We start from the raw sequence: 21,356 nt of genomic DNA on the forward strand, positions 1-21,356 counted from the left end.
ATCATTTCAGTTTTATTTCCACCTTCCATGTGACCCGTTATCTGTACAATTCCATTAAAAAAAACAAACTCAAATCATTTAGGGTAGAAAAATAACAAAACTAAAATAATGTGGTTGAACACCCTCTTATATTTGGGGATTTGGTTGTGTTCAGAATTAGCCAATCACATTTAAACTCATGATAAATAGTAGTCAGTACTCCGCTGCCATTATTTACAGGAATTCTGATTTGCCCCATATAACATTCAGGTTTCTAGTAGGATTTTCCTGACATTTTTGTCATTTTTTTCCTGACATTCTTAGTTGCATTGTTCAGCAAAAGTCATAAAGATCTTACAACACATCAAAGGGATCTGATTGTTGAAAAGTATCAGTCAGGAGAAGGGGACCAAAAAATTTTCAAGGCATTCAATATACCCTGGAACACAGTGAAGACGGTCATCAAGAAGTGGATTAAATTTAGCATACAATTTATGAATGTCCCTTGAAACTTAATGAAAAGACTAAAAGATTAGTCCAGGAGGCTACCAAGAGGTCTACAGCAACATTAAAGAGGCTACAGGAATTTCTGGCAAGTACTGGTTGTGTAATGCATGTGACAACCATATCCCGTATTCTTCATATGTCTGGGCTGAGGAATAGGGGAGCAAGACGGAAGCCTTTACTACGAAGGAAAACATTCAAGTCCAGCTGTGTTTTGCCAAAACCAAAGTATGTGGGAGAACGTGTTATGGTCTGATGAAATCAAGGTTGAACTCTTTACATTAATTCCAAAGGGTATGTTTGGTCCAAAGCCAACACTGCGCATCACCAAAAGGCCCCCATACCCACAGTGAAGCATGATGGAGGCAGCATTATACTTTGGGGCTGTTTTTCTGCTGCTAGAACTAGGGCTCTAGTCAAGGTAGGGGGGAATTATGAATAGTTCCCAAATATTTAATCCATTTTAGCACAAAATCTTCATTCCTCTACTAAATAAATTAATGATGAAGAGGAATTTCACCTTGAAGCACAACGACCCATAGCATACCTCCAAATCAACAAAAAAATGGCTTCGCCAGAAGATCAAAGTTTTGTAATGGCCCAGCTAGAGCCCAGACTTGAATCACCATTGAAAATCTGAGGGTTGACCTGAAGAGGGCTGTACACACAAGATTCCCTTGCAATCTGACAGATTTGGAACAGTTTTGCAAGGAATTTTGGGTAAAGACTGCCAAGCCAAGATGTGCCATGCTGATAGACACCTACCCAAAAATACTGAATGCTGTCAAAGTCAAAGGACACATCAAAGTATTAGTTTTAAGGTGTGTATAGTTATACAATCACATAATTTGACTTTACTTTTTATTATTTTTCACCCTAAAAGATTTCAGTTTGTTCTGCAATTAAACTATAGAGATAACGGGTCACATTGAAGGTGTATATAAATCTGAAATGATTTATCTGTGTTGGATTTTTTAACATGACAAAAAGATGGCATTTAACAGGGGTGTGTAGACGTTTTACAACCACTGCACTGGAGTATTGCAATATATTGTACAAAAGATAAAGACTAGAGATGAGCGAACGTACTCGGTAAGGGCGATTTCGTAATCGAGCACTGCGATTTTCGAGTACTTCACTACTCGGGTGGAAAGTACTCGGGTGCGCTGTGGGTGAGCGGGCGGTTGCAGCGGGGAGTGGGGGGGAAGAGGGAGAGAGAGAGGGCTCCCACCTGTTCCCCGCTGCTACCCTCACTCCCCTCTGCAACCCCCCGCCCCACAGCGCACCCAAGTACTTTTCACCCGAGTAGTAAAGTACTCGAAAATCACGGTGCTCGATTGCGAAATCGCCCTTACCGAGTACGTTCGCTCATCTCTAATAAAGACCCTTGTGAGACTTAAGTTAAAAAAAACTTAAAGTTTAAAAAAATGTTTAAAAATATAAAAATTATTGAAAGTTAAAGGAAAACCCTTTTCTTATCATTATGTAAACAAATGTTGATAATAATAAATAAACATACAGTAGCTGCATATCTATAAAAGTCTGAACTTTTAAAAGAATACCAAATATAAATCATTGTAAAATAAAAAAAATAAGCATGAAAAAAACAAAGAAGTTGCAAAACAGAAGAGTTAAAGAGGTATTCTGGAGACTAGGCAAAATGTTCCTAACATTTCCACTTTTTACTATTATTCCAAGCATACATCCAGGCCCATTTAGATGGGACGAATGTTGGGCAAACGATGCCCGACACTCATCCCCACACACACTAGCTCCCGTGCACCTGCATGGGAGCTAGTATCGCTGGCTCACAGCGGGAAGGCTGCAGGACATTTCTCTCCTCGCGCTCTCCCGCCCCTCTCCATTGACATAACATAGCAGCCGTTCAATACTGAACAGCTGTTGTTTATATTGAGCGATCAGCGATCTGCTCATTGTCCATCGTTTATGCAGCATAAACGATGGGCGATGAGCAGATCACTGATCGCTCAGTGCAAATAGCAGCCTTTCAGTATTAAACGGCCACTATCCTATGTCTGCGGGGAAGCAGAAGGAGAGAAATGTCCTGCCGTCTCTCCGCTATGAGCCAGCGATACTAGCTCCCGTGCAGGTGCATGGGAGCTAGTATGTGTGGGGATGAGTGTCGGGCATCGTTTGCCCGACACTCGGCCTGTCTAAATGGAGCTTAAATCATCAAACTAAACTTCAGTACCTTATTTGCTTAACTGTGCCACTGCTGCTTTCCAGCAGTTTCAAAAACTGACTGTTAGATTCGTCCTGGACTGCCAACAGGAACCTGGTACAAGGGCAGCCTGAACGGACACAAAAACTAGAAATACAGGTGGCTAGATGCAGGCAGAACAGAGGAGTGAGGTTGTAGACAGAGTGGGCACTCAGAACCTCTCAAACTGAACCCACCTTGCAGCGGCGACTTGTCCTGAAAAGGACGACCCCACTTTCTTCCACGCGGACAGCGGTCCGAGGGGGACCAGAGTACTGGCAACAAAGAACAAATAGAGACAGACAATAACAAAAAGTCAAAAACAGTAGAAAACCAGACAAACAGATACACAACTGGGAACAAACACGAACACAGGAGCTCTGAGCAGGCTGACTGCTAAGGGAACACTGAAAATCATCAGCAACTCCCAGCCAGGAAGAGCTAGATCTTATAGGGAAGAGGGAGAAGCCGATTGGCTGACAGAAATGTCAATCACCAGCAACACCTCGCTGACACTTGCAACACTAATTAACATGGACTAGTAAGCACAGGAGATGTTAACCCTGGCTAGTCAGGATAGAACCCACAGAAACAAAGGTGTGATGGCAAATACTCAACCGTGTGCTGACTGTGACGTGACACTGACTTACTCGTGTTTCCACCCTCTGCTAACCGACCTTATCCTGACATCTACACCTCAGTGTGTGCCACCACAATAACTCCCATACAGCATGCCTGCTGTCTTGGGGTTATATTCAACTCCAATCTATGCTTTAACCCCTATGTCCAATCCCTTGCCCGAACATGTCGCCTGCACCTCAAGAACATCCCATCGCAGCAGATCAGCCTTTCCCACCTCCCTTGTCCAATCCATCTTGAATGCTGCAGCCAGGCTCATCTTCCTGTCCAGCCGCTACTCGGACGCCTCTGCCCTGTGTCAGTCACTGCACTGACTGCCCGTCAAATACAGAATCCAATTCAAACTCACTACTCTCATCCACAAAGCTCTCCTTAGCACCACGCCACTCTATATTGAATCCCTCATCTCAATCCACCACCCAGCCCACGCCCTCCGCTCCACTAATGAAATCAGATTAAGCTTCCCTTTAATTCAAACCTTTTATTCCTGCCTCCAAGACTTCTCCAGAGCAGCACCTCTAGAACGCACTACTGAAAACTATTCATGCAATCTATGAAACAAATAATTTTAGGCGTGTTCTTAAAAAACGCACCTCTTCAGGGAGGCATACTATATCTCCTAAGCCAAATCCCTCTGTAGGGCCCCTGAAAACATGCTCCCTGTCCTACTGATTTCAATCCCTGCTAGTCCCCATCAACCGTCCCCTGCTGTCATACCGATTCGGCCACTATACGGCTCAATTTGATCATTGTCTGTGTATAACATTGCACAGTCTCCACCTCGCCTTAACTTGCACAGTTCCATCTCCTTTACCTTCTGTATTACCCCATTATTTATAGTATGTAAGCTCGTTGGAGCAGGTCTCTCGCCCCTACAGTCTCCATCAACTGATTACTAGATGTAACTGTGGCTTTGTTTCTGTTCCTCCTGTTTTGTATGCACTGCAGAATATGTTGGCGGTATATAAATAAAGATTATTATTACTACTTCTCAAACAATGCCCCGTTGCCAATTACTGACAAGTGCCATTCACAAGTGTTACACCACCAAAAATGACAGATAGATATAACGAGAATTGCAGACTATTTTTCACTACTGTACATCATTACCAAACCTCTCTAAGTGAATGTCATAAAAGACTACAGATTGACATGAGAGATGGTGTCCTACAATAGTGGAATGACAACTAATCCATTTTATTTCTATCTTCTTCCACTGTGTTGTAGGCAAGAAACCAATTAGTCGTAAACAAGAAGCTATATAGTGTAGTATTTGGCAATGTCCAGGTTCCTCAGTGGCATACGTCATTTGGATATTCAATGTTCAGACAAAAAAAAAAAGAGTTCAAAAATAGAGCCTGGGGCTTTTTAACCCCCTCAGTGACAAAGCCTGTTTGCGCCTTACTGTCCAACTAATTTTTCATTTTTTTTCATCACTATATTCCTAAATACATAACTTTTTCTGACGACATAGCCATTTGAGGTCTTGTTTCTTGAGAAACAAGTTGCATTTTTTAATGACATTATTTTTCGGTACATATAATATACTGTATAACTTTTATTACTGTATATACTCGAGTATAAGCCTAGTTTTTCAGCACATTTTTTGTGCTGAAAAAGCCCCCCTCGGCTTATACTCAAGTCAGGGAAGGCTTTTAAAAAAAACAAAAAACTCCATACTCACCTCCCAGCCGGCATCTGTGTCTCCGGCGGCGGTGCGGCAGGCTGCTTGAATTCTCTCCGCTGTCATCCCCCGCCGTCCTCTTTGCTCGGCTCTGTCATTCCCCACCGTCAGCACTATGTAAGTAAGAGCTGTGATTGGATTGAGCGTCAGCCAATCACAGCCGTTGCTCGATCATTCACAGCCAATCAAGCTGCTTTAGAATTCTCCCCGCTGTCATCTCCCTGCTCGGCTTTCAAATCCCCTGCCATCAGTGCTGTGTAAGTAAGCTCCCTGATTGGATTAAGCGCCAGCTATGATTGGCTGGCGCTCAATCCAATCACAGCGCTTAGTTACACAGCACTGACGGAGCCAAGCAGAGAGGATGGCGGGGGATGACAGCGGGGAGAATTCAAGCAGCTTGTCGCACAGACACAGACGCTGGCTGGGAGGTGAGTATGGAGGGTTTTGTTTACCTAGTATATACTCGAGTATAGCTTGGCTTATACTCGAGTCAATAAGTTTACCAGTTTTTTTGTGTTGAAACTTATTGTCTCGGCTTATACTCGGGTCGGCTAATACTCGAGTATATACGGTACTTTTTTTAAGAGGATTGTGGAAAAAACAAATTCTGCCACTTGGTTTTCTTATTTCATTATTACGGCGTTCATAGTGTAAAAAAAATAATGCGGTAACGTTATTCTCTAGGTTAGCACAATTCCAGCAATACCAAGTTCATACAGTTTTTTTTAGGTTTTGCTATTTTTAAACAATAAAAAAACTGTTTTTTCATTAAAGATTTGCTTTTGTGTCGCTGCATTCCAAGAGCCATAGCATTATTAGATTTCCATCAATGGAGTTCTATAAGGGCTTGCTTTTTGCAGGTTAAACTCTAGTCTTCATATATCCAATTTTTTGTAACATAAAAATTTTGATTGCTTATTTAGACAAGATTAACAAAATCTGAAATTTTGGCATGCTTTTTATTTTTAATGGTGTTTACGGGGTTTTTTTAGCAAATTTGTAACCCTATGTAAAAAACATATTTTTTATTGCTGCATTCAAAGACCCCGAACATTTTTCTTTTTTGGCAACAGTGCTGTGTGAGGATAGACAGTACTTTTTAAATGGTACTTTTTCTTGATCCATATGACGTTTCAATAACTTTATTCTGTTTTTTGTAGGCCGAGAGATGCAAAATTAGCAACTTTTGCCATGTTTTTTGCATTTTTTTCATGGCATGCACTGTGCAAGTTAAATGATATACTAACTTTTTTCTATGGGTCACTACAATATTTGTGTTTTTTTTTCTTTTACATAATAAAAGGGGTTTTTATTTAATTTTGTCTCATTAGGAGACTTGAATATCACCATATTTATAACTCTTATAATACACTACTATACTTCAGTATAGGAGTGTATTAGAAAGCTTATGAATCAAGTGCAGCCAAAGGCTGATCCTCATAGGCCACCGTTTCTGGCAGACCTGGAGGCTATATTCAAGCTGCTGTAAAGCATATCTCTGCAGCTCAGGCAAGATTATCACCCCCACAGTCATGTACTTTCAACAGAATTACAAAAATCTACAATCAAAAATATATTAGAGAAATGGAAAATGTTTAATTATCTGATTTTAATAAGTAAAAAAATATAAGTGTTGCATTCCCTTTTAGTATTGCTGGATTTCAATCAGCAGCATCTAAATAAAATATAGAAATTTCATTAGGGCTAACATTTTCAGGACATTTACATGTTCAATGGGAAATTTCAATTAATTTAAAATAAATCTGGTGACATAGATTAAAGAGGTTGCCCAAAATCAATTTTTACATTTAAAACAGGTCCCACATGCAAAAAATATTAAACAAGCTCATACTCACCTCTTCTGGCTGCCGACAAGTCCCCCATTGTCAGCTCCAGCTCTCCACTGTGACATATCACTTACAGGCACACAATTACAGAGTCTGGCGTATAGGCTTGTTTATTTTTATTTTTCGTGGGAAGCCTGTTTTAACCCCTTAGTGCCTATTTGTTGCTTTTAGGACCAAGAGATTGTCATTGTCGCATTGCAAGAGCCATAACTTGTTGACATAGTCATATGAGGGTTTGTTTTTTGGGGGCAGAAGTTGTATTTTTTATTGGCACCACTGAGGAACATACATTGTATTATATAACTTTTATTACATTTTTGGTGCAGAGATGGAAAAACCACTTAGAAATTTGTTTATTTTTTCCTGGTTTTGTTCTTACGGCATTCAACATTTGGTAAAAATAACATGATAACTTTCTTATCTGGATCAGGACGATTACTGTAATACGAAGTTTATGTAGATTTCTTTATTTTTTACTACTTTTGCACAATAAAAACACATTTTAAAGGAAAACAATTGAATCTGCATTTCTGCATTCTAAGATCGCTAGCATTGTTATTTTTAAGGCGACAGAGCCCTGTGAGGTCTTGTTTTTGTGGGAAGAGTTCTATTTTTTTATTGGTACCATTTGAGGTACATGTGACTTTTGGATTGCTTTATATTGTGTTATTTGGGAGGCGAATAAAACAAAATTTGAAATTCTAGTGTTAGTTTTTTAAATTATGTTTATGGCATTCACCATGTGCAATAAATGACAAAATATTTTTGTTGTCCGAGTCATTTATGCGGTAATACCTATTATGTGCTGCTTTCTTAAGATTTTCCTTTTTTTCTTATCCATTGAATAAGAGGTTTTGGGCGGAAAATGTATATTTTCTTTGAACTAGATTTTTAAAAATCTTAAATCATACTTTATTGAACTTTTTTTGCCACTGTTTTTTTAGTCCTTCAGTGTACTTTTATTGTTATTATGAGAGTTCTTTTTACTGACTCCTATGTGTCTTCTGGTAGCCATTTATGTTATTTGGACTTTGGTAATGCATGCTTAACTTCAGTCTAGTTTTCATTATGGTTGTATACCTTTCTGGTTAGTTTTAAAATAGTTTGGTAATAAAGATTTTCTTGTTATTTTATAATGATGGGCTGTGCTGCGATTCTTGTTTTGGTGTAGTATGTCTTTTGTTTCACAGCTATTTATTGTTAGTTTAATTATAGGTGTTATACCCTTTACTGGCATGTCAAACAGATATGTCATTTGAATCACATTGGGTGGTTCCAACAGCAGAACAGAAATTGCTACTGAATTATACCCTTTTTACAAGCAATGGTAGACTCAATAAAAAGCCATGTAGGGTTGTGTTCTTGAATCACTTACCGTATTTTAAATTTAATGATATTGCACTGATGCACTGTACAAGTTTGCTTTGTTTAGGGAAATCCAACATGAACATACAAATCAGGAGTACATATTATTTGTACTAAAAATGATTAACATTGTTTATCTTTACACGCATAAATCATTGCAAACCATATCTACTTTTAATGCCCAGAAAGGTCAAACAGATGTATTATCTTACTGAAAACACACTGCTCAGTGGTCTGTTTTGTATCAAGTACACATCCTAAGAGCTCTGCTTTTCCTTCAAGGTGATATTGGTAGGCTTTAGTTAATCACCTTCTCACAGTCTCTTCTGTTCAATATGTTTCCATATCAAGGATGTCTATATCTACTTGTGGGAATGTATAGCAAATGTACAGTTTATGAAGACAGCTGCAAAAGCCTCTCCAGTATGAAACAAGTCAGTCAATAGACATTCCTGAGATTTTATCAATGACGAAAATATTTTTATATTTTCTCCCTATGTGTCTGTATTTTTATACTATAAGTTGCCTTTGCAGATTTGGAACACAAGTTACAGTCTGAATACAAGTGTCAAAATGACTAAATTTAAAGAGGATACCAGAAAATGATATCCATATCATATAATACTTTGTTCTCTCTGCTATAAAGATTAATAGTAAGAAAAAAGGTTATGAGGGCTGACGGTCCACAAGCAGTATAATAGCAGCTTATCTTGTCCAGTAATTGCGTCCTGCTGTGGTGATTGGCTTTATTTCCACGAGGATAATTTCACACCGGCGAGCACAATATTGGGCCATGAAATTCGTCCCGACATCATGCTCGCCAATGTTCAAGGTACCCGTGAATGTAAGTCGATTTTGTGTCAAAAACGCCTCCCATCACTTTAGTACAGTTGTAATCCTCAGCCACACTGGAGGATGATCAAGTGTTTCCTATTGTTTACAATGGGAGACAGCCTCGCATTGCACTCATGTGTACCTCGCACACCGTGCAATGAGTTATCCAGCCCCATCGAAAACAATGGGTGAGGCGTTCCAAGGAAATGCCCAAAGATAGGACATGCCGCAATTTTTTCCCGCACCATTAAAAAAATGGGTTTCATATTCGTGTGAGATTTGTGCGTCTCGCAATGCAGAAATCTTGCGCAATTTGGTGTATGAAAGTGGCCTAAGGCTGGCTTCATATGTTTGAACTTTTTGAAGTGGAGATGTTCTGTGATGTTTTTTGGAATTAAAAGTACTTCTCAAACATGATAGTTTACTAAACAATTACACACACCAAATGTTTGCTTTAATCTTAAACTCTAAGCCATTTATGGTGTACATATACATCCAAGGGGACGGGATTGGTATGAAGCACACTCCATACCCTGCAGGTGCCAAATAGCTAACACACTCCACATCATCTAGGCTGTTAATTGGACGTCACCCCAATTGGGCTCCAGTGGCACTATTACAGGGTACTAAAGGGTTGTCATGGCAGCCTGGGGCCTAGCAATACCTGTAAAACACTGGCTGAGTGGGACCCCAACCCAAGTAATGCATATTTACTATTGCAGATGTGTAGTCTAATCATAATGGCTATACAAAGACTAGTATTGTCAGCATACAATGACTATATAGTGGTAGGTACCAGTTCTACACAAATGCTCTGTAAATCATATAAGTTATTGCCCTACAGTAAAGTTAAGTGAATCACAGGTGATGCCATCTCTAATTGTAATCATTCACTTTTCCCATCTTTCCAATCTTACCTAGACCATAATAAGGACTTCTTCCAGTCACTACTTGCATCTATTCAGTTTGCAACCACAGACATCTTTAGTGATTTGCTTTTCCAGCAGGCCACCAATCTTTTCCCAACCTATACAAACTCTCCATCTTGCTACTAACCCCAATGCTGTGCCTGTTGTTGCATATATTGCTCTACCTGCAGTATGACATGGTGCCCCCAAATACTGTGCTTCAGAAATAATGTTGTCATAACTGTAATTACTTCACCAAATATACCACACAGACAGCACCCCTGAAAACAAAGGCTGCAGAAAGATAGTGACCCTAATACATTATAATAGGGTCAAACAGAAAGTTCCAAAGATGTAATAGTGATTAGACAGTAAAAGTGCCATCTTTTGTACCTCACAGAGTAATAGTTATCTTGTCGGTGCCCCATACAGAGTAATAACACCTCATTTTTGCTTCCTATAAAATAATTTTAAAAAATTAGAAAAATTAAAAAAAATCACAGAAAGCGGACATATACTCACTGATATGCTGATACAAGAGGGCAGGTGTATACACCCTATAACCCCCAACATGCAGAGAGCCAGAATGCTAAACAGAGGAGGAGCCATGTGCTCTGACATCTTGTATCAACCTTTCTCTGCAGGAATAAACACTAAGCAGTCAACTCCCTCAATATTACGGAGGGTTTGTGAGTCGTTGACTCATCAGTGTCCTCACATGTGTTTCTTGCTCCTCCGTTTAGCATTCTGGCTCTCTGCATGTTGCGGGTTACATGGTGTTTATATTTGCCCTCTTGCATCAGCATATCAGTGAGTATATGGCCACTTTCTGTGATTTCTTTTTCTGTCTGTATGATACTTCCCTTTCTGCGATATTTTTTTCTAGAAAATAATACCCCATTTTTGCCCCGATACAATAACAATGCTCACTTGAAAGTGATAACAACTCCTGTATACGCCTTTGATAGCTAATGCTCTGACTATCCCCTTAAGAGGTAATGATGCCTCCTGAATGTCCTCTTAGGCCTTGGTCAGATGAGGATGTTTTGTGCTCACTTATAGGTGCGCAAAAAAATGTGTCGCTTGCATGTGTTGAAATGCGTGCATCGCATGAAACATTGCCTGTTCACAGCTGCTCCAGGAGGAGAGAGGAAGCCTTGCAGGGCTTCGGGATTTCCCTAAAGCAGGGAGAGTGAGCGGAGCTGCCGGGGGTTTCAGAGAATCCTTATAGTACCCTACAGGGGCTGGGCTAGAGGGTGATCCATCTAACCCCACCCCCTCCCCCACACCCTCAGGGGGAAGCCCTGTAACCATGCACTGCTTTCTCTCCCCACTATAGGGAAATCCCTTGTGAAGAGAGGTGGGGGGGAATTGCCCAGCAGGGGGGCAGGAGGAATACCCCGCTGCTTACAGCGGGATATTTAAAAGGTGCTTCTGGCCAAAAGCACCTTTTAAATGTCCTGCTGTAAGCAGTGGGGAAACTATTCCTTGCACAGGAGTTTCCATTAACTCCTGGTCCCATAGGAGTCAATGGAAACTCCTGCCCGTAGCGTACCAAAGATAGTGCATGTTCTAGCTTTCTTAGGTGCGCGGCGTTTTGCGCCCCTAATTCCACACATATGAACACCTCTATAGCAACCCATTGGTTCTTTTAGAAGCATTCATTTTGCATGCGCAAAAAGCACTCTCGTTTAACCAAGGTCTTAAAAAGTAATAATGCGTCCTGAGTGTCCCCTTAAAAAAATAATGCCCCGAATGCACCCAAAGCGTAATGAGCCCTAAAACGAAAGGCAAAACTTTTATTCACCTAACCCTGACAAGCGCAGAGTTCACTTCTGGCCCAGGGCAAATGGTGTGATGCAGTGATGTCACTGCACCACTTACACCAGGACTTTGATGATCCCAGCTTCTGTAGGCCACAGGCAAAGAGTGAGTTCCCTATAAGGTAACTTTGGCAGGTGCATTTCAATTTGTTTTATTGACTAGTACAATTAATGTGGACTATTGTGGTTGGCATATCTGTACAAGCACCTTTCTGGCTGAAAAATTTGCATAGTTTCTATTGTAACAGTAGGTACTCCAAGGACACTGCTATTGTGACTGACAATTTTTTCAACTGTACTCATATTGATATAAAAAATTAACCAAGATAAAAACACAGAATACAAAACATTTATTTCAGACATACCAATCCCCACCCGCACCCACCCTAAAAAATAAAAATAAATAAAATAAAGATCTAATAATAAAATATAAATTCAAATCAAACAACAGACACACATAGGACTTGTTTTTTGCTTAAAAAAATAGGGCAATCTACTCAAGGGTTCCAATGATTCATAAACACATAGATTTAGATTTTAGTAATTTTGGCATAATGGAATTTTTCATAAGCGATTGTAGTAAAAACTGTTTCATACTCAGAAAAGTGGAAACATTCTTAATAAGTCTGAGACCCCCTTCGATTTTGAGAACAGAGGTCCCGTATCCTCCGTCCTCACTGCGGGGTTGCTGCACCCCCCGAAGTGAGGAGGAGACTGGCAGTGACAGGCAGAGCAAGACACAGAATTCTCCGTTCGCCAGATCGGCGGAGGTCTCAGCTGTGAGACCCCCACCGATCAGCTAGTTATCCCCTATTTCGTGGATTAGCGCCGTTGAGAGCCGTGCCTGAAATTACAAGTGCTGGCCACTACATCGGGGTTGAAGCAGTATCTTCCTCTCCGATCCTTGTGTATTGCAGTATAGATTGCGGGCGCCCAATCAGCTGATCATTAGAGGTACCGAGCGCCGGACCCCAAAGAGTGTAACAACCATTTATGAGTAGGTCATCCAATAACTTTACACCACTCTTACACCACAAATGACCACAGTCTAGAATACTTAGAGATGGGTGTAACTATAGGGGATGTGGCTGCACCCGGGCCCAGGACCTTTAGGGGGCCCATAAGGCCTCTCTTCTCCATAAACAGAGCTTAGTAGTATGACTAAAGCAAAATAGTTGGGGGGCCCTGTTACAGATTTTGCATTGGGGCCCCAAATCTTCAAATTATGCCTCTACTTAGAGAGTATAGTGATTGTTTTCCCTAAACAGGTGAAGATTGAGAATAAATCAGAGGTGTTTTTTATTTTTTCTGCATGCATCCCACGTCTTCCAAAAAATTATACAGTTTGAGAAGGTCTACTAAAAACCAAAATTAGGTTGATTAACCTCTAATAATTAAATGAGTTTATTATATTTAAATGTATTATACAGAAGAATTACCTTATGTCATACATGACAGTTCAGTATCACACAAAATTGTAGCTAAAAAAACACATTTACCCCATCCTCATTTAGTGGATATTGAAGAAAAAAAAGTTTTATCCTGACCCTTTTTAAATAACAACAGGTCATTAATCATTGCTGCCAAGCTTTTAAAGAAGGATATTCATACAGTACACATTGGAATGAATTTTTAGGTACATACAACACTTTTGGAAACAGTATCACTTTAATCAGACTGACTCCGGCCATAAATGAGAGATGGTGCTGATTAGGAATAAAGTACAATCTGGAGAATTCCTCAGATTTATACTTTATTCCTAGTCACAGCCGGTGTTGGACAAAGATTACATTTTTCATAGTCATTAAGATTTGAGGTGATACTTAATCTGTGATCTTATTGCAACCAACATATCTAAACTCAACTTAGACATATCCAATAAAAGTAAGAAAGACTCTGGTGGAAACACATGCAGTTATTGAAGCCAAAATCAGGCTTGGATTATAAAAAAAAAAAAAAAAAAGAGAAAGTATAAAGGATGGGTTCTACTTTTCCTCTTCTTTGAATCCAGTCCTGCTTTTGGCTTCAAAGACTGCATTAAAAAAAATCAGAAAAAAAAATGATCAAAACCTGCATAGGTACCGGCAGTCTTAGACCAATTCATTCATACACCTAATCATTTGACAGTCTACTTTAGACTATTTTTCAGTGATCATCACTCCGTGTAAATGGTCTTAAGGCATTACCATTGGGAAGTATATCATAGGATTATACAGATAAATAATGATGTGATTAGCATAAAGTGAAACATTATCCTCAGCTGGTCCATATCTAAAACCAGAAATATCTAAATCACTACAAATGCAGATGGCTACACATTCAGGGCTTAGTCAGACGGGCGTTTTTTGCCGCGATTTGCGCATGCGCATGCGTCCGGCGATTTTTAAAAACCATTGCTTCGCAATGGTATCGGACACATGAGCGCTTTTTATGCGCTCGTCCGAAAAATTATAGAACAAAAAATCGCAGATCGCACCTATCTGCGATCTGCGATTCCTGTTCGCTTCTGTATATGCGCTCAATGGGGCCGGCGGCAGCAGCGCCGACCCCATTGAGAACATATAGAAGACAAATCATTCTTCTCTGCCACAGTTGTAACAGCTGTGGCAGAGAAGAACGATGTTTGCCCATTGAATTCAATGGAGCGGCAATACAGCCGCTCCATTGAAAGCAATGGGCTGCCGGCGTGCGCGGGGTTAATTGTCGGGAAGGGGTTAAATATATAAACCCTTCCCTGCAATTCATGCTAAAATGTGTTAAAATAAAAAAAAATTGTATACTCACCTTTCCGCTGCAGCCGAAGTCCAGCCGCGGCCGCTGTCAGTTCTCCTGAACTGCTTCTCGGCACTATTCAGCCGGCAGGGCTTTAAAATCCCCGCCTGCTGAATGATCTGCTCTGATTGGTCACAGCCTGACCAATCAGAGGCCGGTTTCACTCACACACCCATTCATGAATTCATGAATGGGTGAGTGACTGCTGCCTCTCAGCGCTGAGCCAATCAGGGGCAGGTCTGACTCACATCCATTCATGAATTCATGAATGGGTGTGAGTGAGGCATGCCTCTGATTGGCTCAGCGCTGAGCCAATCAGGGGGCAGGTCTGACTCACACCCCCTTCACACCCACTGCAGGACGGCTGCCCGGAGCTGCAGGCAGAAGGTGAGAATGCAAATTTTTTTTATTTTAACACATTTTAGGATGGATTGCAGGTAAGGGCTTATATATTTAAGCCCTTACCGACAATTCATCCCGGGCTCGCCCGCAGCGCATTGCTTTCAATGGAGACGGCTGTATTGCCGTCTCCATTGAATGCAATGCGCTGGACAGCTCCGGCCCGTTTCTAATGAAACGCGGCTAGGAGCAGATTTTCGGGCGATTTGCGGGCGACTTGCGCGCACCGGTCACGCGATTTGCGGATGCGCATCCGTCATGCGATCCTCAAATCGCGGCAAAAAACGCCCGTCTGACTAAGGCCTCAAGGAAGAGTTAAGAGTGCAGAATGAAGAAGTAGTACTACAGGAGGACCTTGCTCGCAAATTTGCATGTGGACTACTGTTGTTGGTATATCTGTATGAGAACTGTTCTGTCAAATTTGTATCAGTTTTGCTGTAGAAGTAAGTACTAAGAGGAAAGAGCCATGTGGCTGGCAAAATATTACGTATCTGCATGGCAGGCGAAAGGCAACTGCAATTCTATGTTGATGTTCTTGTGTTGGTACTACTATTTGGCCTAAACTAATCAGTTTAAACAAATGCAAAATTGCACCATTAATGATGCGCTATGTGGCCCTAGTATTGTGATTGTATGCCTTAAATCCCTTTTACACAGCACGATTCTTGTGAAAATCGCTTACTAGATCGAGCGATAATCCTGCTTTGTGAACACATGCAGCAAAAGACTGATCAGCGATAAGTTGCAGATCAGATTTTTCCTGCAGACCGACAAATCATTGAATGAAGGTGAGCGGGCCAAAATGATCCCTGGCCAACTCCACTTCCAGTCACTGAGCGATGATCACTCACGTGTAAAAGCATAGGAGCGATCATCACTGGGATGGCTTCAGCGCTTAACAGTCATCCCATGTAAAAGAGGCTTTAAGCTTTACTGTTTTGAACAGTTCAGTGGGGTAATTTGCATGACTGTATATGAGTGCATCCTAAACAAAGTGTTTGGAATACATACAAGAGAAAGAAAGTGTGTTGTATTAGCTTAACGTTAATTAAAACTTCTATTCTGTTTTTGCAACAATTTTGTATCTTCAAGATCAAATAAAAATGATCCAATTTAAAAAACACAAACTTATAATTCTGCTCGTATTTCACAGGTATTCTGGAGATCAGAACAGTAACAGTTGGCGGAATAGTGGCAATCAAAGGAGTGAAAAGTGAATATTTTCTAGCAATGAACAAATCTGGAAAACTGTATGGAAAGGTAATATATAAATATATACACTAAAACCAAACCATGTTATTTCAAATATTTTTCATTAAGGGCTTAGTCACATGGGCGCATCGGCGCCCGTGTTACTGCAGGAAGGAGACGGCCGCACTTCAGGACGGACATCTCTCTGCAGTGCCGGAAGAAAGAACATGTGACCGGCTTCATTGCCGGTCATGTGTTTTTTCTCCAGCGCTGCGGGGAGTTGTCCGTCTTCTTCCTGCAGTAAGAGTACAGTCACATGGGCGCATCGGCACCCGTGTACGGGTGCAGATGCGCTCGTGTGACTAAGCCCTAAGGCAAACTTATTTTAAAGGGTTCTCTTCTACAAAAAAAAGGGCTTTTCAATCTTTTTCTACTGCGGCCCCCATTACGGTTTAAGAGTCACTGCTGTAAATAGCAACTGATCGAAGCATGCACTGTTGCGCGGTAATAAGGGGAGTAATGTTTTTTTACCGTCACACTTTTATATATGCCACAGAAGAAATACATACACAGAGATCTAGTGTGTAGTTATGGATCAATTTATTAGTCTGTTATGAGATCCACTGCCTGGATAAGAGTAAAATTGATAGTATGTCATATTACATAATAGTAATGTTAATATTAATGGTAGTATTTTCTACTCCTTGCTTTGCAGAAATTTTGTAATGAGGACTGCAACTTTAGGGAGCTAATCCAAGAGAACAAATACAACACGTATGCATCAGCAAAGTGGACCCATAACGGAGGCGAGATGTTTGTTGCATTGAATAATAAAGGGTTACCAATAAAAGGAAAGAAATCCAAGAAAGAAAACAGAAGCTCTCACTTCCTTCCGCTTCAAGCATCCTAACCATTAATTATCAGTTCCAGCAAAATATTTTTTTACCTTAATATTAATTATTATAATAATAAAAAAAATTCAACGGACAAAGGAAAAAGCTGGATCTACTACTGAAAACCCTAACAAGCTGGACTTGCATATGTATGTGGAGATAAAAGACTTCCGCCAAAACGAAAAGGAGGGAAAAAAAACTCTAATAATTTACCCATAACAAGATATAACTAAGTAAGAGTTGTAAAAATTCTAAAGAGATGTACAAACATATGTTAGTAATAATCCAGGGGTATTATTTTTGTTAAATTATCAAACCCCAAAGAAGGAGGATTGACTTGATCATCTGATGATTTATATTTAAAATAAAAATCTGCTTGTCGTATATGGCTGCTAAAAACATGATTTATTTTTTTATTTTTAAAAAGCAGATAATAGTGTTATGTAAAATATGTCGGACCATGAGGCTGCTGGAATGATGTCAGATTTTCAAGTCAATTCTGCATGTAGACACTGAGTGGTACATAAGCAATTCTTAGTGAAATAACTATATGCACACTATAATATAAAACAAATTATAGTTTTAATTTTGTGACTATGGCATTCAAAAATATATTCATCCGATGAGGATTTCTCACAATTGTCAGTAACTCCTCACTATTTATGAATGCCAGATGCTGCTCATATTTTAAACCAACAGTACTACCATTACATTACTCACTTGTCTATGTGCAGTTTGGTCTACATATGAAAACATCCATTTCTTGCAATACTGACCTAATAAAAATATTTCAGCTATAAAGCATTCTCCTTCGTAAAAAGTTGTTTATATTTGTTTTGTTGGTGGATGGAAGTTAAACGAATACTCAGAATGGTCAATTTTATGATATTTAGGTGTTAGGCTATAAGATTTTATTTATTACATAACACTGACAAAAGTGTAAAGTATCTGATAAACATCTTTAAAACTGATTGCCATGGTTTTTGGATGAAAACTTTTTTTTTTAGTATATAGTCTGTCCCATCCCTCTGTATATTTGACATACACTGCAGCGTGTCAATGTACCCGACTCATCAGTATTCGAAGATTCAAAATAGAGTACAGTAGAAAATCAAGCTGCACTTGTATTTAGCACCTACGAAACATCATAGAACAAAGGCGCTTATTTAGGATTCAACATATAACAGTTTTCTGTCTTTGCATCACATTTGCCCTATGCTTTTAGATAATTCTGGACAGTTTTTCCAATTTGTCTGAAAGAGGGCGCGGCCTAAATTGTGTCAAACATGGTGCCAACATTTTGGTGGATTTTTGGCGTAAATTAAGCCAACTCATAGGTGGTCTAAAGTTAGGATAGACAGACATCATTCAGCAAAGGTACTGTGATAAATCAGGCGCATTTTAAGACTGACAAGTCTAAGTTTGCACTGTCTAACTTTTAGACAGTATTAGCAAATAAGCCCCAAAGTATCTTCATTTTAAAGCTCACTTTACTAGGTCTTCACACAAAAAGTATTTGCCCTATTTATTACAGACATTTTCATACCTGCTCAGATGATTTAGAAATTTTCACCCTCAAAAAAATAGTTTGACACAACCCGACCCTGAAAGTCCTAATAGTTCTATAAATGTCTGAAAGTATTCTATTGTGATAAAGTAAAACACATGTAAGCAGCCGGTCAGACCTGGCACAGACACTGTGTATTTAAAAACCCTTGTCTCCACTTTGCCTATTGAACATAGACATCAGTCAGTGTTTTGCAATGCGCAGTATTTTTTTCAGGACGGGCTTAATGAGAAAAGGTTTGTAATTATTTAGGGTTGAATATTTTCATTACAGATTAAGCCAAAGAAACCAGTCAGTGCCAACTGTTATCTCTAGTAAGAAAAATAGAATTAGCTTACCATGTAAACTTTCTTCCAAATACAGTCATGCTGTATTTCATGTGCCCAGGTGGAAAAGCTGAAGTAAAAAACCAAGGAAATGAAAAGAACAAGTGTACAACTTAACACTACGGCTCCTAAGATTTATGAATATCAAATAGATTTCCAAAGCTAATAAGATCAGCCCTATCTATGTATTTGTATTCAATCTGAAACTAAGTACGTGCAGCATAATATACCATTACCAAAGCCTACCAACAAGTTCTACTACCTTTTTGAATATTTGAAGTTTAAGGCCAGGCTTACATACTGCAATGTTGCAAAAATTCCATTTGTGATACAATTATTATGCTACTTTTGAATAATCACACAATCATATAGAAGCAAAGATTCTCCTAGAACACTGGTTGCAGACTAAACATAGAAAGCCAGTCATTGATAAGCTGACTAGAAAATATGGTGATCACACTAGGTCCTACCCAACAATTTTAGTGTGTAAGATTAATTTCAATTAATATGTCACCAATTATTTACAGGAGATTATATCACTAATGCAAAATTGCTTTCTGTAAACAGCCCCTAAACCATTCTGGAAATCTCACTTAAAATAGTATGTGTGCAATATTAAAGAGGTTGCCTCATGAAGACAACCCCCTTTTTAAACAGAAGTTGTCCTGGGTGTTTGTCTGGCTGACATGTCACTCGCAGTAGCTAGTGCAGGAGAGATATAGTATTGCATAGCACTAGAGATGAGCGAGCATACTCGCTAAGGACAATTACTCGAGCAAGCATTGTCCTTAGCGAGTACCTGCCCGCTCGGAAGAAAAGATTCAGGTGCCGGCGCGGTTGAGCGGTGAGTTGCAGGAGTGAACAGGGGGAGAGAGGGAGAGAGGGAGAGAGGGATCTCCCCTCCGTTCCCCCTGCTCTCAACCGCGCCGGCACCCGAATCTTTTCTTCCGAGCAGGCAGGTACTCGCTAAGGACAATGCTTGCTCGAGTAATTGCCCTTAGCGAGTATGCTCACTCATCTCTACATAGCACTCAGTCAAATGAACAGGCAAACATGTAATGCCTCAATAGGCTGGATGCAGAGGGTCTCTATTCTAAGCTCATATTAAGGGAATATGGAAATGGGATGTCTTCATGAGAAAATCCTTCTTAAGTGCTGTAAACAAATGCTGTATATATTGCCTTGTTTCATAACATTACAATCACTCAAAACATTTTCAACATACTGATGTAGCAAATTTTAACCCGTGTGTTATAACTTTCTGCCACAAGTTATCTTATCATAATCCACTGAAAAGCTCTTGTTCACTTACCTTAACACAACAAAAGTCATTGGAAAGTAACTGAAGGAGTAAACAAACCGTGGCACAGAAAGTTATCACAAAATGTTAAACGTCAAGTTAAACTCTTCTACATCTGTATGCAAAGTATTTTGTCATTGACTTTGGACATCCGATGAAGTTGCAGGATGATGGACCCACAAACAAAAATAAATTGTAAATTAGCTGTCCAAATATATCTACAATCTTTAGGCTGCTCGGAAAACACTGCGCGAAACAGCGTCATTTTAGCGTGATTTTGTGCAGCATTTTACCCTGATTTTGCAAAGCGTTTTCGGACGCATGTTACAGCATTTGACAGCATATTTTTTGCAATGCACCCCATCACTGTAATGAATAGTAAGGCGCGTTAAAAAGCGCTAAAATGCGTGAAAATAGAGCAGAGCGCGAAAATCGTGTTTGCTAAGCCCCATGTAAATCAATAGTAGTGTTGAACCGCGGTTAGCGTGGTGTTAAGGACGCTGTGCTAATTGCGGTAAAAAGTCATCCAGTTTGACAGCAGCCTTAATAGAGTGCAGGGGGACTACTTTAAATGTGGAGGTTCAAAAACATTTCTGAATGTAGGTATACGTTCCATCATTTTGCTTTCTAGAACCCAGTAAAGCTAAATCTTGCCCCTCACCCAACAAAACATGTCTGGCTCAGGTCTCCTACATTTCTGCGGTCCTATGCACCTTACAGAACAGACCCCACAACCTTTGATGTCCTAACATTGTTAAAGTTCCAAAAAGAATTGAATAGCTGTGAGATTAGTTAAGACTTTTGTGATGCCACGATTACTAATATATAAATGTTTGGCAATCATAAAAATAATGTTATTTGAATGGCTTCTTATCAAAAACTTGGGTAAATAAAAAGCCTGTATTGAACTAGTTTTTGAAGTTGAACTATCACTATTTTTGTCAAAGTCATGTACATAATAAAGTGTGGCAAACTGATCCTTCATCTGTCATAAAATATCATAGCAGAAGTGCAAATGACTTGTTTTATTTGTAACATAAAACTATACAATGTTTAATAATTCTTAGAATAAATAGTTTTTATCAGTTACGAATGCATTTTCCA

At 39.7% G+C, this 21,356-nt stretch overlaps 2 protein-coding genes across 4 annotated transcripts in view; one reads left to right on the forward strand and one right to left on the reverse strand.

Moving 5' to 3' along the window:
• Positions 1-19,762, forward strand: part of FGF7 (fibroblast growth factor 7) — a 52,498-nt gene extending 32,736 nt beyond the window's left edge. For both annotated transcript variants that reach the window (XM_066592632.1, XM_066592631.1), the window contains exons 3-4: positions 16,129-16,235; positions 16,882-19,762. In XM_066592632.1, the coding sequence (XP_066448729.1) occupies positions 16,129-16,235; positions 16,882-17,076 (302 nt within the window). In that variant the 3' untranslated portion in view covers positions 17,077-19,762. The remainder of the gene's footprint in view (positions 1-16,128; positions 16,236-16,881) is intronic.
• Positions 1-21,356, reverse strand: part of FAM227B (family with sequence similarity 227 member B) — a 360,605-nt gene that overhangs the window by 236,367 nt on the left and 102,882 nt on the right. The window lies entirely within an intron of this gene.

Source organism: Eleutherodactylus coqui, chromosome 2 (assembly GCF_035609145.1).
Source record: "Eleutherodactylus coqui strain aEleCoq1 chromosome 2, aEleCoq1.hap1, whole genome shotgun sequence".
NCBI lineage: Eukaryota > Metazoa > Chordata > Amphibia > Anura > Eleutherodactylidae > Eleutherodactylus > Eleutherodactylus coqui.